The sequence below is a fragment of the Macrosteles quadrilineatus genome, unplaced genomic scaffold (assembly GCF_028750875.1).
Source record: "Macrosteles quadrilineatus isolate MER2022 unplaced genomic scaffold, UCM_ALF_1.0 Scaffold_31__1_contigs__length_1484076, whole genome shotgun sequence".
Classification (NCBI taxonomy): Eukaryota; Metazoa; Arthropoda; class Insecta; order Hemiptera; family Cicadellidae; genus Macrosteles; species Macrosteles quadrilineatus.
In genome coordinates, this window is record NW_026542624.1 from 134,913 (window position 1) to 155,532 (window position 20,620).

General features: G+C 32.2%; 1 protein-coding gene across 8 annotated transcripts in view; it reads left to right on the top strand.

Moving 5' to 3' along the window:
- Window positions 1–20,620, top strand: part of LOC129005716 (voltage-dependent calcium channel subunit alpha-2/delta-3-like) — a 62,430-nt gene that overhangs the window by 13,811 nt on the left and 27,999 nt on the right. For 2 of the 8 annotated variants that reach the window (XM_054434689.1, XM_054434696.1), the window contains exons 12-21: window positions 1,551–1,607; window positions 8,609–8,689; window positions 9,443–9,517; window positions 10,081–10,185; window positions 10,389–10,463; window positions 11,529–11,685; window positions 13,643–13,691; window positions 14,159–14,298; window positions 15,785–15,844; window positions 19,624–19,717. In XM_054434689.1, coding sequence (XP_054290664.1) covers window positions 1,551–1,607; window positions 8,609–8,689; window positions 9,443–9,517; window positions 10,081–10,185; window positions 10,389–10,463; window positions 11,529–11,685; window positions 13,643–13,691; window positions 14,159–14,298; window positions 15,785–15,844; window positions 19,624–19,717 — 893 coding nt within the window. Of the gene's footprint in view, window positions 1–1,550; window positions 1,608–4,237; window positions 4,298–8,608; window positions 8,690–9,442; window positions 9,518–10,080; window positions 10,186–10,388; window positions 10,464–11,528; window positions 11,686–13,642; window positions 13,692–14,158; window positions 14,299–15,784; window positions 15,845–19,623; window positions 19,718–20,620 lie in introns of all 8 variants that reach the window. The other 6 variants (XM_054434688.1, XM_054434690.1, XM_054434693.1 and 3 more) reach the window with 3 other exon arrangements.

Sequence of the window (20,620 nt, forward strand, 5' to 3'; positions counted from 1 at the left end):
AATCAGAAGATGCTTTTACAAAAGATTTCTTCATTGTTGGATTAAAAAACATATTTATAACAGCAATTGTTTTTAAGAAGTGGAATACACATTTTTACGAAATTAAAGCGTCAAAGCGTTACATATATGGCAGTGAAAAACATAGTTCTTTATTCAAAAATTTGAATTGTAACTTGGATGGCTCAAAAGTTATGTTTGATTATGCAAACAGTTACCGTAACTAATAATTAAATAACAAAACACAATAAGTGTAGTCGCAAAATTGAATCAAGAGAAAAAACCTCCAGGGGTCAAAAATTAAAAACCTTATAGCAATCCTATTTATTTACTGTTTTTAGGTAATTATTTAGCCGGTAAATTAGTTTCAAAATCAATAAATCAAAGGTTTTCAGCACATACAATTTTAGTTGACTAAAATAACTGTTGGACTTTACAATAAAAGTCCACAATGAATCAAAATAATCAGTCCGTGTTCAAATAATCGGAAACATACAAATCTTTAGCAAGATCCATTTATAACAAACTCAAAATAATTTGTTTTTACAATGAAGAATTGGTATATTTTTTATTGTTTTATGACTTATTTCACTGTAATCTATAATCTATGACAAATGTCTCAAGACTTTAGTGACTTGGTATATTTGGTAAGTAAGAAGTTTTAAGAATAATTATATTTTCTATGTTTTGGTAGGTTTGTTGTAGTAGTGTTGAAACTCAACATATCATAGAAATAACAATTTAGTGAACTTTACATTTGTAAAAGAAAGAATGTAAAATAATAACATAATAATCATGGTTTGTAAGGAAAATGAGGACTCTTAAAAAAAGCTGCTTTTGATATAACTAACAATTTAACACACAAATGCATTAAATAGTACCATAATATATTATTTACATGACAATTTTCTAAACCTTTTTGGTTAAACTTAAACCTCCAGGAAAATTAATTTTGCTAAATGCTTACACCTTTAATTAAAATGTTAAACTAGCATGGATAACAAAACAGTATTGAATACTCGATTTTGCATTTAACTGCAACATTTTTTTTTAAATTGAACTATTTTTGTTGAGATTGCAGGCTTAGCTAGATGAGAAAAGTTTGCCTGTCAGAAGTAAAAAAATGTACACTATATACAATGATTAGAATATTTCACTGTCAGTGACAGATTTTTCAACCAAGAAAGAAAGGTTTCATTCAACTCAAACCTTCCTTGGTTCAAATTTCTATCAGCAAAAATTAAATATTTTTTTCTCTTTATATATAGATTTTTTGTGTCTTGTGTCAGGATAGATTCTATACACTCAGGTAAGCCTGCTATTCCAATAACTATCCGTAACCTAGGCTCATTGTGCCCTACGTTACATCATTAGTTCACAATTTATTTGTACACTATAAAAATTAACACACCAGTAAAAGTAAATATTTTTAAGCCGTCTACTTTTTATTTAAAACATGTTACACTTAGACAATTCTTCTATGAACATAAGCATCCTCTAAGTCAGGGGGGAAGTGTTGATGACTCTCACTAATCTAACCATCCTTCCAACAGAATATTACCGAACGTGTTCTGATTAATGAGGCATTCTGGGTATCTCGTACCCAAGAGGTATTGTACGAAACACAAAAGTGATCTAGATCAGTACATCCCAGTACTTGGAATTCTAGTAGCGTAGCGTCAGTTACCATAGTATAGCGTTTATTACCATTAGATAGTCATCAGCTTTTCCGATTATTCACTGTTATTGTCGTTACAGTCTACCGACTTTTGTAACAGATAAGGTGTATCGTAGGACCACGATACTAGTTTTAGACTAGAATATGTACATGTTAAATTATGTGTGGTTGCTTGGATAGTTAGATAGAAAATTGGCCCTCGGTGATAACAATTTGGGTGTATATATTTATTGATGTTAGATTGTGAAAAATTTACTTCTTTCAGGTAATTCTAGTAAATGGTAATGTTGTGTGTATGGTTTTATTTCCAACCTATATAAAGATAAATAGTAAGTTACCTTAGATTAGAGTTTCTAGAAACTTAGACGTTTTAAATGTGTTTTGTGTTTAGAAGGTATCAAGCTCCTGTTTATTCCTTAGCAAACCATAATTTGTAAAATTGTTTTTTGGATGATTAAATTTTGAAAAGAATACATAAAACTCATGTCACTTATGTTGTAAACTTCATAGTCTTTTGTTAACCATTAGTTTTCGCTTTCATATTTGCACTCAATTTAACACATACTAGTGCAATATTACACCGTAATTAATGTTTTTGTAGGCCTAACTAAAAGGTTTAATATTAATTGTAACTTGTGAAATCATAATCAACCACTTGAGGTTTTTTAAACCCTTCTCCAATATTATTCCTACTTTTACTCTCAACAACTTTTAGGAGCATTTTCCTCCTCATTCTCATTTTCATTTATATTTTTCCTTTGGTTAATTACTAGGCCTATTCTATATACTGTACACAGTTGGTAAAATCCCCTATGCAAAATGGAGTGAAAGGATTGCTTATGTTGTGTCTTCAACTATACAAGCAACTTTTTGGCAATATTTTTGCGTTTTATACACTTTTTAGACTTCAAAATAAAAAGGGCCTTATCTTTCAATCAAAACAATAAATGTCCATGAAAGCATTGAGCAGGAGCAACAAGATTGTAGTTATTGGGTTTATTTTGTCGAAATTTGTACTCAAAATAGTTAAAGAGTTCCTGCACTTTTTAGCTTTTGAATTATATTTACAGTAGCTGCACACATTAGTCACACAGTATTGGAGTTGGGGTTGACATAATCGTACATTCCGACTGATCTAATAGAAACACTTTAAAATGGTTTTGCCTTTGACTATACCTAACCTAAAGAGACTTCCCATCACGTTTGAAGCCTGTGAATCCTTGTGTGTTTGATAATTGGTAAAGCTAGAGTTTGCTACTGTCTAAGATATACATATGCTTTCTTCTATCCAACGTATTTGGTCAACATGGTACTAAGGATATTGGCATCTTAGAATTATTTCTGATTATTCATGTAATCGTATGGATATATTTTGTTCTTAGGTGTAAGCTCCTTGATTCTGTACCGTCCCATTTTCCTGTAGACCTTCCTGATAGGTCGATTTTCAGGTTTCTCTAGTCCCCTCCCCCTAAAACCCTAAACCCCTAAGTTATTTCATTTTCTTTCACTAAAAAACGTTATTAATTTTTACATTCAAGTTGATTGTATTTTTGTTGGCTTTTTGGCCTCAGGCTGTTATGATAATCTTTGTCCATTGATTAAAGTTGAAATATAAATATAAATCTTTATTTGCCATTGACGTTTTATATGTACTAGCAAAAATCAAGAATTTAGATAGTTAAAGGTTATAAAAGACATAAAACATAAGCTTACAAACTAAAATACAATTTTCTTCTCCTCTTAAAAACTCTGAGAGGGAATAACATTGATCTTTTAAAAGACATACCTGTCCTGTGTTGAAGCCAGAATTAGGATGAAAAACAACACGGTTGAATTGTACCACCGACAGAAAACACTGCTGTTGATTGCTAAATTATGTCGAATACACCAATTTTTTAACCAAGCCACAATGAAAGGATAACTTAAGCATTTTCTATAGCACAAACTATCAAAAACCAATATAGGTAATACAACATTGACTGTAGCACACGCTATGAGGCTCGTACAACTCGAATAATATAAATTGGAAAAGACGGCTAGAACTGGTTTATATTGATTAGATGTCTACTTACTAAATACTGAATACTTACTGATACTAATCATTCTTCAAAGCATATGATGTTTTAAGTGTTGACAGTATCAAACTTCGCTTACCGTAACCTATCAAACACACTTAAGCCCTATTGATAACCTCTATGTTCAACAATGTGGAATCTAAGTCTTTGGCAGAACTGGCGAAAATACAGCACACTTCAGATGCATTTTAGCAATCTTTTTCGGGACAAGCTACAATTCTGTCGAGTTATATTTCAACTGAGTAGCCTGTCCTGATGGATTTCCGCAATGGATCTGAAACTACCAACATTTTTGACAATTTAAAACCCAAAACTACTTCTGAAAACCAAGATCTAACAGTCCAATTTGGACGTGGAAACCTATTTTATTTCAAACGACGTACACAATCGACCACGCACACTCGCACCCGAAACCGAAAACGGTAATTCGACAAAGCAACACACACATTGCAGGTGACAACTACATAACCACAAGTTTTATTTTTAGAATGTTAAAATTGGCAGAGATTGCAGTGAACACGACCCAACCTGTCCTAAGCCTACACAGGTAACGTCGAGCTTGGGTGTGTATATGTCACTTATCTCGCCGCTTCCAGCTTGCACATGCATATAACGCACAACAACTTGCCCTTCTAAATTGTTTACACCTTTTTTTTGCATCGATATCTTGTCCGCCACACTTTCCGTTTACCGACTTGCTTGGAATCGCATGGAATTGGGAAGCTGGTTTTAGGTTGGAATTTTTTGAAGGGTGTTTTCACTGATGGTATGCTTAAATTGTATGAATCAATATTTGGTGTTAACTGGTTTTACCTTATCTGCCAAATGATCTAAATTAATTGAATAGGCAAGCTCACATAGAGTTGATAGCCAATTTGAGTAATTTTGATCACCTGGCAGATAGGTAATTAAAAGCAGTTAACATTTGATCAGTGATTCGGAGGTTTTAATTTTTAATTCACATTTAGTATTCTTTCTAATAAATATCTATCACTGAGATGAATTGAAGATTAATCTTCAATTGAAGATTGATTGAAGATTAATTTTTGGTTTTGTAAAACTTTTTATAATCTTGGGTAAATGAGTATTCATGGGTATTTTTTTTCATATCACTAAATTGTTCATAATATCCGAGATTGTTGCATCAACTTATATGGATTTGAATATTTGTTTGAGCCTCTTTGTTTTGCTTCTTATTTTTGTGGTTGTAAAAACCACATTTAAAATGTTTATACTTTGCAGTTCAAGCTATTTTAAAATTGATTTTTTTAAGGTTTCTATAACAAATAAATTTATTGGAAAGGATTAATATTTGTCTTTTAAATAAACACAATTTTTCAGATTGTATCTGTAATTTGGAAATGGGTAATTTTTTTTATTTGTTTAATTTGTTGGGGCTGTACTTTCATCTATTTGGACAAATTGAAGTGAAGAAAACTTTATCATCGCACTTACTGTTTACTACCAAGCTCCTTCATCTTGCCAATATCATTATTCACAATCCAGACCCATAGTTAGCACATTAACTAAAATGTATATCATTCCGTAAAGAATAAACTAATTTATAAAATCATAGTTTTTTAAAATACAAATTTTTATTACTGACACTGTAAAAAATATTCTTTTCATATTATCAGGGAATATTTTTAGTAGTTACAATTTTGATAACACATTACAGTACAATAAATTTATCTTTTTTAAATAACTTCTTTTTTATAGTTTTATAAATATATTTTATGGCTATTTATCAGTTTGATCAACAAACTTTTTTTCTCATTTAACAGCTCATTAAGTTATCTGTTGCCCAATGCATTTATAAAACTGCAGTCTTAACTTAAGGTATATGCTATGCTATACTATTTTCAGCTCAGCAGACTTCATAACCCTGTTGTTTTTGTGGCTTAAGGCTAAACATCCCTGAAAATGTTGTGTTTCTGGCCCGATATATAGCAGCACCTCTGTGGAAAATTTGTACCACTTGCAATTTCCGTATTTATTATCAGATTTTTGTTTTGTAAACAGTTTTGTAAATTATACGAATAAGACATTCACGCTATTCTGCTAATGTTTTTTTATTATTTATTTACAAAAAGTTGAATAAAGAATTTTTGCTATAATTATTTTTATAAATCGCCCAATAGTCATTTTGTAAAGAGAAATTTTAAAAGAATTTTGCCATTTTCTGATTAGTGTCCTATCAGTTTTTTCTCAACTCAACAAACATAAAAGACATAGTTTATTGATTCCTTATGGTTATGGTAATTTCAATTCAATGTTTCATGTTGTTTATGATGCTTGAATTGAAAGTTAAGAGACATTTTTTATTAAATATTAAAAAGTTAAATAATCATCACCTAAAGAACTGATATAGTGTCTTAATTATTTATCCAGTTTGAGATATTTCGCAATATTTTTTTTGTCACTTATAATCAGTATTTCTTTTATTTGTAATCAAAATTTTTATCTTTTGCAATCAGTATTTATTTAACTTATCTTTAGTTTGAAATCAACCTTTTTTTAGTTTCGATCAATATTCTTGTTTCAGTTCTATGTGTTTTTCTATTTGCAATTTTTATTGTTTCACCAAAAATAATCAAAATTTGTGAAGGAGGTTTCATTGTTAAGCGCTGCCTTGCGTTACTCTCTTTAATCTATGACATAACATCAAGTAAAGTAATTGGTGAATACAACTGTGTGAATTTAATTGTATTAAACAACCATCCTGTATGATTGAAAGAGATACTTTAACTCTTTTTAAATTGAAGTAAATATAACGTATATGCTTCAATATGCTATATAATCAGCTTTCAGCTTTAGCCAAAGGTAATTGAGGTTTGTATGTACTTAGACTAAAATTGCCAAATTTGACCAATAAGATGCAAGCTTTACCTCTACTTGAAGACTGCTGGTATAATTTCCAAGCTTATGTAATACTTAGTATGCTGGTAAATCCGACTTCCTCCAAAAGTCTGTAAAGTTGATTCGCTGACAAAATCTCACGTTTTCGCAGTTTGAAGTCAATTGCTTATGAAACTAACTCTTGCCTGAGCTTACCAATCGAGACCTGTGTGTAAAGCTTCCCTTCGGTATTTCGCAGCTTTTGCCCTCTATTGCTGTGTTTATTCATGTGTTTGTGGTATTCTGTGTGTGTTTGTTTGTGTTTGTGTGCATATGTCAAACATATCTTATAGTATTTAGGCTATATTACTGTCCTGTAAAGCAGAACTTATACTGTGTGATGTGAATTCTTTCCACACTTTCAGATAGATCTGTGTTTACTGAGAGTGCACTACCTTTCGAGTTTTGATTTCCAATATTTGTAAAATTAAACACTCTTGGTTAAAGTAGTTAAATGTGTGTACTATTCTAAACTTGTGGAATAAGTATTTTAGTAGTCTAATTCCAAGATTTTAAATTTGTGTAAAATGTTTTCACAAAATCTGTCACCTATAAATCAATTTAACACACTTTTGTCACACAAATGAAGTTGATGGATTAATAATCCACAGTTGATTTTTGCACTGTGTTAATTGTGTACATGCTGTCATATACCTTACTTTGTAACAAAAGTATTTCCTCTAAATTACTTTAGTTCTTACAGTGTTAAGGAGAACTTATGGTAGGTATACTTTTATTTTAAGTAAGTTAAATATAACAAAGATTTTGTAAATATAACAAAAAAAATTACTTAATTTTATAAGATTAAGATTAGTTTTTTCATTGCTTACTAACAATTCAAAATTATTAAATGGCCTAAGAGTAGTGTCCTAATTTTTTTAGAAACGTTGAATGACTTTTGTAAAATATTTTAAAGCATCGAAAGTCACCTCTTTTTACCAATAACATGGTTTGGTTTGTCAGCTTACTAACACAGTAATCCAGTACCAAATGTTAAAAGTTTTAATTTTTAACTATTTTTGGATACCTATAATACAAATATTATAGGTAGAAAGAAAGGCATGGATACCTTTCTGGATAAATTTTAAAGAAAGTCCTTTATACTAATAATATTCTTAGAAGACCAATGCTTATTTCACACAGAAGATTTTATTAACTAATGTTTTGGATACTACTATTACTTTTCAGAAGCTATACTCATTTAAATTGAAATAACCAATAATCAATAACCATCTGAGTAAAAGTAAATGAACTGTATCTTTTTACTTTCTCCCCCTATACATAGTATATGGAGAAAGTATTTTACTAAACTACCATAAGCAATTAATTCATCTTTAGTTGGTATTTACTCAATCATACAGTAGTAGGTGTAGAGATATAAAGTCAATGGTAGTAGACTACCCACTTTAATCTATGAAATGTATGGTTTCAACAATGTTATTAATTTGGAGTTAGGATTAAACAGTTATAAAAGTAACTCTTACAATTAAGTGTTAACTCAACTTTTGTAGGGTTTTATCTAATTTTTACCACACTTTGTAATCAATATTTACATGCTGTATTTTTTATAAAACACTCTAATTGTAATTTTGTGTGATATTGTTTACTGTTGTTTCAAAATATTTTACTACGGTAGTTCAGTTTTTTACTTACTAGGAAGAAAATTCAAATTAATTTACAACTACTGTACTAACTACTTCTGTTGAATTTTTTAACTACCGGTACAGTAAATCCTTAAATTTAACCCACTGTTAAAAGATTTTGAGGCTCATATAAAAAAAAAAAAAAAAACTGATTTGTATGTGATATTCTTTTTTGTGGGGTCTTTTTGGAATGGAAATTAGTTACTACTAAAGATAGAGAGCATTCTGTTCAGCTCAACCTCTGTTTTTAATCTTTTGAAAAGTTAGATACTTTTTTCTCCACTAATATAAATTAATACAAATATTTATTTTTATAGATGAAGGTAGCCTATTTGTTAGGAGTAGCTGGTACGGACATTCCAATTGAAGAAATCAACTCATTGCTCGCTCCTCACTGGGTGAGTTAAAAAAAAATACTGATTTGTGTGTGATAATAGTCAATATTTCCTTGACAGAATCACTGAAGGAAGGGCAGCAGAAATATCGAAACAGGGGCATTTCTTTGATCAGTGAAGAAATTAACAAATAGAATCATTTTTAGTATAAAAATTTGTTTTTTGAGAGAACGACATTCTCATGTAAATAATTCCTTGACTAGCATTTTGTACAGTAGAACCTCGATAACAAAACTCTTATGGAGATTTATCAAGGTTGACTTCTTATTAAGGTTTGAAATAATAACATGTGATTAGGGGTAAAAAAATTCAAGGGGGTTTATAAAACTACTACAATTGTTATCTTGATATCCAGGTTCCACTGGAGTGGTATTGTACGGATATGGTAAAATATGTCTTTCAGCATTGCATCTACACTTAGACCATAGACAAATAGAATTAAATATAGACCAACAGCAGTGCTGTGGTTAGCATAAGTTCTGGCATACACCGCTTGGAACGCTGTGTAGTTAAGTAGGGCGTGCGCAACTCATTCACTGCCTTTAAGAGTTAGTGCTCACTCAATTTACTAGACTGCTGATTTTACCGATCTTCTTCTGTAAACAACATTCTGGTCTGCAAAGACACCAGAAACCAGCTGCTTACTGTACGTAGTGGCAAAAATATAAACATATTCACGTTTACAGTTTAATATTCAAACCTTTGTTACGACTAAGTTTGATTGTCATACCTTGAAACTTATATTATGTTTTTCAGCTGGGGGTCAATGCTTATGCATTCATTGTGACCAATAATGGTTACATTCTGGTGCATCCAGACTGGCGACCAGTGGTGAGCCTCTTTACTCATTTTTGTTTTCATGCCTTAATTTGAGACCCAAAAACTAATCCTTGAAAAAGGTTTACTAAATTAAATTGAGCATAGGAAATAATAAAATAAGTTAAGTAGAATTTATTTTGATTAGGGACAGGGTTAACTTTGCACTGGTTAGTCAATGTTTATAAGCTTAAGTGGTGATTTATTTGTTACTCTTTTCCGATTGTTAGCAACCAACTCATTCAATTAGTTTAAAAACACTTATGAAAACAAGTATTGCAGTTGAAAATTATAATGTATATTTCATAATAAATTCCAAAATGATACCAGCAAAATAATACCAGTGCTAAATAAGATTTCCTTGCACAGAATCCCATCAAATTGGACATTGTACAATATTAGAAGTAAAATAGATTGCCAATTGTTAGTCATGCTGTCTTACTATTCACCCCGAGTTCTAAAATTCCTTTGTATTTGCAACACACAGTTTCTACATTGTATTATATGATTCTTATTTTAATTAAATTGCATCATAGTCAAAAGTTGGTTTGGTTAAGTGATCAATGTGCTTTTTTCAGTTTCAAGGGATCTTAAAACCCAACTACAATGCTATTGACATGACCGATGTTGAACTGATGGACGATGGTCGAGATCCTTTGGATTTCAACGAAAAATTGTTAGAGGTAAGAATGAAATGGTGGAAAAGAAATTATGTGGGGTGATGAATTTTACCAGTGTTTGGGACGAAAGAATATAAGTGTCCATTGTATGGATTTCATTTTTTACTCAAGATATTATTATAAAAATCTTTTGCTTTTTTTTGTAGTTAAAGCTATTTTATTCTTTTGTGAAATAATGAATGACCTTAAAACTTTGATGTTCACAGTTCCGCAGAAAGCTAGTTAGGGGAAACACCACTGGCTCAATATCTCTCCCCATGAAACAGCATTTGGATGGATTGGTAAGAGCATTTAATATCAACATTTTTAATGTGTACATTTTTTTGGTGTTTTATGTCCTGCAATACTAAAGGGTGATATAATATTTTAAATGTTCATCTTTTATTTTTCTGTTAATTTTATAACTTGGGTATTTAGTTACTTTTATTTCACAATAGTTGTTTCGGATAGGCTATAAATAAAAACTAACACAAAGTTTTAAAATAAGATAAAATTCATAAAGATCAGAGTCCCGCTGATCCGAACCATCTGTTGAAAAGCAAATGACAATAGACAATAAACAATAGACAATTTCCTTTATTTGTGATTTAATCAAGAAATACAATGGCGTGACAAGTATTTTTCAAGTATTTTTTACGTCAAAGGTTATTGTATTTAAGAAAAAACAACAAAGCTATGTGTTTTGAAATATTAGCAATGGTGTCTAGTCAACCGGGATTACAATAATCACCATTTAGCCTGTGACCATCAGTTTATTAATTAATGTTCTGCTGTTGGTTTTCTTGTAAGATCGTTGTGTCAAGAGAAGAAGAATATGATTATGGTAGATACAAGGATAAGAAATACTTGATCATGGGAGCTATATATAAACATTTAAAGTTATAAAAATACACTGTTACAATTTTTTATACAATTTTACTGCATTCCGGCTGATCCAAAGAATTTGATAATGGGACAGGGTGGTTCAGTTCCAACATATAGAATCATGGGGACTCTGGTGTTATTAATTTTATATATAAATAAAAATTACTTTTCTGTAGTTTTGTGCTAGAGAAAAACCATAACATCTGCCAAATTTATCTTTTAACCTTACAAAATATTTTTTAAAGTTGGAAGAAAATCATCAAAAACAAACTCTCTCTCTCTCTCTCTCTCTCTCTCTCTCTCTCTCTCTCTCTCTCTCTCTCTATATATATATATATATATATATATATATATATATATATATATATATAAGAAATAAATATACCTTAAAATTGTCTTCAGCTGATCCTCGAGAATGGAAAAACTATAAAGTAGTATATATACTCTATGAGGAAACTGAACACTTTTTAACATTGTTTCAGAGACGAGTGATGAGAGGTATGCGGTACTATTACTATAAGCCTATCCAGGAGAGGCCAGGCAAATATCCGCTAACTCTGGTCGTCAGTCTACCAGAACATTACGGTAGATACCAGGTGGACGGTATAGTGGAGACTCATCTACTCAAGCAGAGCAAAGGTCGGTGTGAGTAACTCTTTAATAAGAGTGCTCGTGTAGTATAACAGGTTGTTTATGGTCACAGAACTCACTGATTTTACCAAGGCTTCACAGAACTCACTGATTTTACCAATGTGTCACAGAACTCACTGATTTTACCAAGGCTTCACAGAACTCACTGATTTTACCAATGTGTCACAGAACTCACTGATTTTACCAAGGCTTCACAGAACTCACTGATTTTACCAATGTGTCACAGAACTCACTGATTTTACCAATGTGTCACAGAACTCACTGATTTTACCAAGGCTTCACAGAACTCACTGATTTTACCAATGTGTCACAGAACTCACTGATTTTACCAAGGCTTCACAGAACTCACTGATTTTACCAATGTGTCACAGAACTCACTGATTTTACCAAGGCTTCACAGAACTCACTGATTTTACCAATGTGTCACAGAACTCACTGATTTTACCAAGGCTTCACAGAACTCACTGATTTTACCAATGTGTCACAGAACTCACTGATTTTACCAAGGCTTCACAGAACTCACTGATTTTACCAATGTGTCACAGAACTCACTGATTTTACCAAGGCTTCACAGAACTCACTGATTTTACCAATGTGTCACAGAACTCACTGATTTTACCAAGGCTTCACAGAACTCACTGATTTTACCAAGGGGTCACAGAACCCACTGATTTTACCAAGGCTTCACAGAACTCACTGATTTTACCAAGGCTTCACAGAACTCACTGATTTTACCAATGTGTCACAGAACTCACTGATTTTACCAAGGCTTCACAGAACTCACTGATTTTACCAATGTGTCACAGAACTCACTGATTTTACCAAGGCTTCACAGAACTCACTGATTTTACCAAGGGGTCACAGAACCCACTGATTTTACCAAGGGGTCACAGAACCCACTGATTTTACCAAGGGGTCACAGAACCCACTGATTTTACCAAGGGGTCACAGAACCCACTGATTTTACCAAGGATTCACAGAACTCACTGATTTTACCAAGGCTTCGCAAAATTCACTAATTTTACCAAGGGGTCACACAACTCACCGATTTTCATCTAAAGATTTTTTTTTATGAATAGAATTCAAATTATTATTTTACTTTAGAAATATAAAGACTAGGGACTAATGAACATACAAAAAACAGGTCACAAAACAAATACTTTATATTTTGTCCAAATGTAAGACATCTTTAGAGAGTAGGTTTGAAGAGAAATGAAGAGAATTGTTCTTTAGCCTAATAAAATAATTTATTGACTCCAAGAAAAACTGTACATCAAATGCTTGGAGGAGTAATTGGTGTCAATTAATTAACATAATCCACTTCTTTAAAAATATCTATTTGCACATAAATTCTTTAAATAAATACTATGTCTAGAAAAAAATTGTCTTACTCAAATCATATCATACAGAACGTAGGCAAATAAAATCACAACAACAATAGCGACACAAGTATACTCTATGAATAAATTCTTACATTAGGTTTACATTTTAGTGTTTTGTTTTGTTGTATATTTAGACTCTAATTTTCTCGAACTTGATTTCTTTTCAAAAAAATTCTAACAAGCCACTTGGCTTTCCTTTAAAATATGATATTCATGTAATGATATTGTAAAATAAACATCTACTGTATTTATAATCCATTAATATTAGGAAAAAATGGAAAAGTGATACACATTACTTAATTAGATTGATAAGTTAGTCAAAACCAGAACCTAATATGCAGTGCTTATAGCGCATATAGTGTGGGTACACTGTCACTATTTACTTATAGTGATCAACTTGTGATTTCTGAAATTAAGGAATGTTCCCTGTTTTTATAGAAAATTAAATTACATCATAAATACTTTTTGTGCCACAAAAGCATGTTTGTCGGCCGTGTCAGTTGAACAGCTCTGATGTACGAGTATATCACATCGAAGTGTGAATTAAGCTGTGTTTGTTGCAGGAAAGCTGAACTTTTTTGAAGGGAAGAATTGGAAAGTCCATCCTGACTGGTAAGCAGAAATTATAAAAATAGTTCATTTTCTTTTTGTCCTTAAAATTTTCCCTTACCTTAAATGAATGGTAAGAGCTACCAACCATGTATTTATTTCAAATGTTCCTTCTAACTTAAAATTTGAGTCTTTTAGTGTAGGATGAAACAACCCATTTTAAAATTTGAGCATTGAATGTCTAGGTACTGAAGCACAGTAGACGTCTGGTAGGGTTATGGGCTGATAAGCCATCTTCATGTTATTGGTTTGAGGCCTGAGCCAAAATTGCATGCGCCATTTTGTCATTATGCAGACCAGTAGGATTAATGGTGACAACCAGTTGTTTGAAAATAAATTTGTTTGGCTCTCGTTCCTTTTTGTAAATACCAGTTGAGCAAGACGAACAATACATTTTTAACATAAACTGCTTCAACCGACTTTCAATGGTATATTTGTATCCATATTTCCACAATTTATATTTTTTACAGGTTTTACTGCAGATACCGGATGGATACGGAGGAAACTCCAACATTTAACAGCCCAGAGGAGGAAGTCGAGCATTTTTTTGCAAAAACACAATCAGCCGGGTGGAATTGGCCCCCGCGGTATCCCCCAGAACCTTTCCTATGTAAGTCTACATTACGTCATTCACGTCATTGTAGCTGTGTTGATACAATAGAAACTGAATAACAAGACTTTTGATTGAAAAGATAATTGTGAAAACTCAACCTAGATATGATTTCTAACAAGAGGTTTTCACATCCCTCTTTATTTTATTAATTCACCTTCTTCTAGGTCTTCTTTTGTTCTCCTTTTACCTATTAGCTCAACTCCATTTTCCTGGGAATCTTATTTACTTGCTTCCTCCTCACATGTCTTTATTTTTTCAAACCAATCTAACTGGTATTGAAGTCAAACTAAGTTGTAGTCTTACATCCGACAACATCGGTTAATCGAGATTGTACTGGATTCACAAAAGTAGAATATTCCACTGTCACTGACAGTATTTCCGGCCAAGTACAGTTGAGACTCAAACCTTACTTTCAGTGACAAAAATGTTCTAATTTTTTGTGAATAGTATAAAGTTTTTGAGGTAATTGTGTCAGAATTTACTCTATTTCACATTGCTCCATTCTTGTTAAAATGCCACTGTTAGAAATTAAAATAAAATCTGTTTTGTCCGGCATAGTGCACTGCAAAAAAAAAAGTGCAGTGACCTTAAATGAAGAATAAGCCTTGACAAGTACCTCAATAATAGGTGTACAGTGGTATACGGGTCTTGTTATTTAGGTTCTGGTATATTGACTTCATTATTGTAAATTATACTATCCGATAATGTTTTTATTTACTATTATTTTACTATAGTCGAGTCTACAGGTTACAGAAAAAAATCAAAACCAAGTTATTCTTTAAGTGTAAACTGTACAGTTAAGAATGTTGTTTAAAGTAAATGTATAAGGTTGGTTTTGTAACGTTGTGTATTGTTGAGACGTTATACTTTGTTAAACATTGCTTTAAGTTCGTCTTTGTTTAAATAGATTCCCAGTAGGCAGGCTAATTATTAATTACCACTGCGTCAGAATCCAGATTTTGAAATAAAAGTTAAGATATGATTTTTAAAGACATGACATTTTAACGCTAAGCAATAAGTATCACAGTCAATGATCACATTTTGAATCAATATTTTATCAATGATAACAAAAGCATTAACAATTTTCAAAACCATGAATCTACCTACGTCATGATTACCAAAGTGCAAATTTAAACCAATCTCATTGGTACTGAAGTCAGACTAAATTGTAACGTTTTACAGTCAAAATCTACTGTTGAATTTTTGTCTTCGGAAAATGATCTTGAACTGATGAAAATAACGGCTTTTACTGAGGATGTGTTGCAGCAAAACCATAGATCTTTGATGCAAAAATCATAGCTTGTCCCGTTGATTACTACAATGTATTCAAAATGTCAGCCAGTGTTTTCACTCGTTCAAGGACACAGTAATTTCCGGAATCAAAATTCGACTGTACTGGTTGGTTTGTTTTAGTTAGACAAATTGATCAATGGTGGTCCCTTTTTTGTTTCATTGGTGCAGTTTATACTTTTCTATTCCACAGCTAATGCAAGTGTGCCAACAAAAAGTGATAAGCCTGGGACTAAGATCAAACCGTATTTTTGTGAGTACCCGGTTCATCTAGTGCATGGTCGGAATCATTCATTTATGTCATGCATGACCCACTAAGTTCAGTGGAAACGAAAGTACAGGAAAATCTTACCGCTAACCATACAAAACATAATTCAGTGGGAACCTGTTTGTTTCTCAGTTCCTCAGGTAATTTAGCGAATCTCTTCCCAATATACTTCACAAACGCTCGGGTTACGGTATATTTCAAACCAAATAAATAATATCATAACTGAAGTTGTTTTCAGACTTAAAAAGTATAGGCCTAGTAGCCTATTGGTTGGAAATATAAATTTACGTCAAAGGTTGGACATGAATTGGATTGAGAAAGAAATCACTTACTGATCTTTAAGAAAATCTATGGCATTCATGGATGCCTTAAATTGGGGTTTGAAAACAATCTTTATTGTATATCAATATATTAAAAATATGTATTCTTCTGGATTCTCATTTATTTCACACTACGTCATGTAGGATTGTGCGGATTTTATTTTGTAAAAAGGAATAAAATCAAGCTTGTAATGCTGAAGCTTTTTTTATGTCAGTTTGAAAACAAAACCACCCTGTAAATTATTTGAACTGATAATAATTTTTGTAAATTAAAATTAAATTTAGTTTGCAGATACAAGTTTTAACATCTGGCTTGCCTTTTCTGCTTATTTCCTTTGCAGCCATAATGACCTTTTCTTCCACTAGCTCCGAATCATCTACATTTTCAGCTAAAAAAAATCCATTTGTTGTAAAAAAGCATTTTTTTTGCTATTGTTGGCTTTTAGAGCGTTTTGAGTTTAACAATGTTGGCCAATACCACCGGTCATCTGAAAAGCAAGGTCAACCATTGTTAAGTTATCCGAGCTGCTGTGCAAAGCCAGCCAACCAACCAATCATAGGCCACATAACCTAGACATGGTTTATCAGGATGACAAAGGGTTAATCAGAGATTTTCCATACATCAACATTTTGCTAACTACAAACAATATTTGGTAGCTGATTTCATTGTTCTCCATCACCCATTTACGCCAAACTGTTTAAGAGCAGCGAGTCATGTTTTGTCATCATGTTTGTAGATTACACAAGGTAGAAATATCTGTTGAGATTTTTGTGCATGCCCGCACATTGTTAGCTGTGGAACAGAAATTTATGCATGCAAAAGTTCCACAAGTAGATTATAAATGGACACTGCACTTAGTTAAGTTGCACCATCAACAACACATCCGTGTTGTTAACGTGTTATAAGTATTTGTGAGTAGTTTTGGTTAGAAAAAATTGTAGTACTTTGTATTTGTGGTGAAATATTTATTGGGTAAGAAGTAAGTGTTTGGGTTGTGGTCTAGTGGTTAGAGCGTAGGACTTCTGTGGTAGGCCTATAGACCAAGGTTTAAATCCTGCCGTTCACTTATAGTTTCATCTATTTCATAGACTCGTTACGCCATTTTTAACCGCAGTAAGTTGAATTGTTTGAAAATAAAATTGATAGGTTTTTCAAGAAAAGACAACTTACTTTTTATTGGAAAAATACTTCCATTAACAATCCCTGCAATGAGTTAATCTGTTAAGTACCTATTTATGTGAAGTAAAAATGTTATTTTTATTTATTTCTTTTTACCACCCTGAAATGGACTTGGAACTAATAGTCAAAGCTTTATGGGAACTAGCTGGTCCAGTGGTAGGTTGTGGGCTTTCTTTGGAGCCCGAGGTCCTGGGATCTAATCCTGCCAACCAACATAAGGTTTTATCCATGTGATAATGCTGCAACCCTCTACGACTAGCCTGAAGCAATGTGTAAAGTCAATTCCAGGCTAGAACCTAGCGTCCTTGGATGTGAAGATGGGACATTAAAAAGTAGAGGCTTTGACAGTTATTTTTAAATTATGTAATGTATAATAAAGGGGCTGTGTAGAACGTATAGGACTGTAACAACTACAATATACAAATTGTAACTTAATTATAAAATTAGTGTATAATGTCATAGATTAAACGTACACTTTGAAGATTTGTCTTCCTTATGGTCATGAGATGATCCAGCCAGTTAAAAAGTGGGGTTACTTTCTTATATTTTCATGAGCTAGGTGTTTGGGATCTTCCCTCATGAAAATTTTTGAAACATAATAACTTTAAACATTTTGGGGCAATCTATATATCGGCATAATTTAAAGTCAAATTCAAACTTGTCTAATATTTTTTACTTTTTGATTTAAACAAAAACATAAACCACCCCAAAGGAAGGCTGCACTCCTCCCCCCCTTCCATGGATCCGCCCATATCCATGGGTGAACTGAAGATAGATTCTGCCCATCACATGTAGAGTTCTTTTTAAAATTTAACTATTTATTTTTGTTATTTCACCGACTTTAAAACTTTTCAGTTTTGGGTTACATTACTATACATTTTCAGCTTAAGTCTGTGGCATTTTAACCAATAGCTTCTGATTATTAAATAAAATATGAAATGAATAAATAACGCAGGGCCCGTGCACGAAATGACATTTTAATAGGTTTCTGAACCCATCTCCGAGGCTTAACTATTAATGCCTTTTAGGTAATCAGCTGTTAAATTACAACTGACATTAAAACCGGTATTAAGTAAGCTGCTCGCCAACACCTGGATTTTTGAAGGCATCCATTAAAAATAAATCAAAGGCCAAAGTAATCGAAGCCCTTAAGAAATACACTTTTTAACCCTTTGAGGTCGAATTTTTTTTTTCATTTTGCAGAGAGTATATTTTGCCATTTGAGCAGTCGGAAAAATGGCGCCCGGTGACCTATACTCACCATTCGACCAAAAAAATTAACTTTTTGATTTTTCATTTTTTTCCCTTATAGTATGTCATTTTTGAGCAGTCGGCAAAATGGCGGGCGGCGACCTATACTCCGACCGCAAAGGGTTAACCACCATTTGTCACTGAGCAATATTATAAGCTTTAAAATGACACTTCAATTGAAAAAATCAGTTTAGTAGGAAAAGGATGGGAAAAGGGATGAAACAGAGAAAAATTTTATAACTGTACTGTCATACATGGTCACCTTAATAAATGGGCCCAGGGTCGCAAGGAAGAGAAAAACTTCCCCACAAAGTAGGGGGAGAGAGGCACAGTCATCTCTTGGGATCGCATCACATGCAAACTGCAGACCTGTACATAGATAGATTTTAGATAACTAGATAGTACTGTATATGGATGGGTGGAACATAGAAAAAAGCTGGGATTTGTTACATCAGTGCAAGAAAGATTTTTTTTTTATTTCATCCTAATTACCTTGCCCTTTAACTTTGAAGTCGTTTAATCATGTCACCAACTTACATCATCAAATCACATAACAATGGCCATATTAGCTCAAATAAATCACAAACCCCTCCCATTTTTTTTTTCATATTTAAATACTACTTTTACGTAATTTCCACACATCAATCACTGTATCTGACATCACTTTTGGGTGAGCCAGCAGCTTTGTTTTCTGACCTGCTTATCTCAACCAAGTAAACAATTTATTTATGAACTACGGCTTAGCCTCTGGTATCATAAATTATAGTAACAAAGTGTAAACTTAAAAAAATTTAAAAGAGAAAAATTAATTAACATCAGCATCTATGAATGCTACTGTACATAAAACACACTGATCTAAACTGACTTCAGATTTCACAAAAGGAAAAAAGTCCACTTGCAGCATCTATTGTCAATGGTAATACTCATGTGCTATAGAAATTTTGCTGGCGATGGGTATGTGAATAATTATTGTCTATGATTTTCTATTTGTGAGAATGTTTTATCTTTTCCAGGTGACCGAACCCTTTTCCTTTCCTTGGTGTTTGACGCCAAAGTTACAGCTTGGTTCAACAAAAACGTGAGTGCTGCCTCAGCCGAAGACAAGGGGTAAATATATATTCAATAAAATGTTCCTCGCACTTGTATGTTGGTTCACACGCATTTTGCCGTTGCACCTCTTTTTAAAACTGATTTAATGGGGGAGGGGTGTTTGAAATCTAGGAAAAACCCCTTTCTATTTTTTTACAAATGATTTTTTACCTGAGGAAGTGTTTGATTGTATGACCTTACTAAAAAAATCACCGTTAGCATTACAAAAAAAATGTATTTATCAATATTAGCGGTGAATGGTGTTTTTGGAATCTTTTTCTGTTTGATAATATTCACAGTGGAATTAAGTGATTTTAATTATTTACCATTAAATTAAGAAACTTTTAAAAATAGAGTTGTTGAGCTTGCATTTTTTAGAAAACTGTGAACTTAATTATAGCCCAATTGCTATAAAAGATCATATAAGTTAACTTTGATATTTTGTATTAACCTGCAACAGCTTCCAAAATTACATATGGGAGATGTGCTTCCTGAAAAAATCCTTTTCTAGGATGAAGAATCATTGTTATTTTAAATTACTTGAAATCCCTGGACTCCACAACTTTCTCATGTAAGGTATCCTGACGGTACTTTACATTTTTGTTTAGATCAAAAACATCATTACATAGTATTTACTTGTAAAATAAAAAATAAATGCTCAAGTCTACAAGCTATTTTATGTTTTCAAAAAAAGTAGGCCTACAGTAAAATATTTGAGCTTTTGCTAGCTATCAAAAATAAACTCAAAAGACTATTAAATATTAATTAGGTAGTTAACATAACAAATGAATATTTGTAAACAAATCTTTGTTCTATTGTCAGAATACAATTGATGGACACAATTACTAGTTAATTTACATAACTATAATTAACGATACATGTTTTAATCAGGAGCAGCAAGGAGTAGTCTAGTTGCTTGAT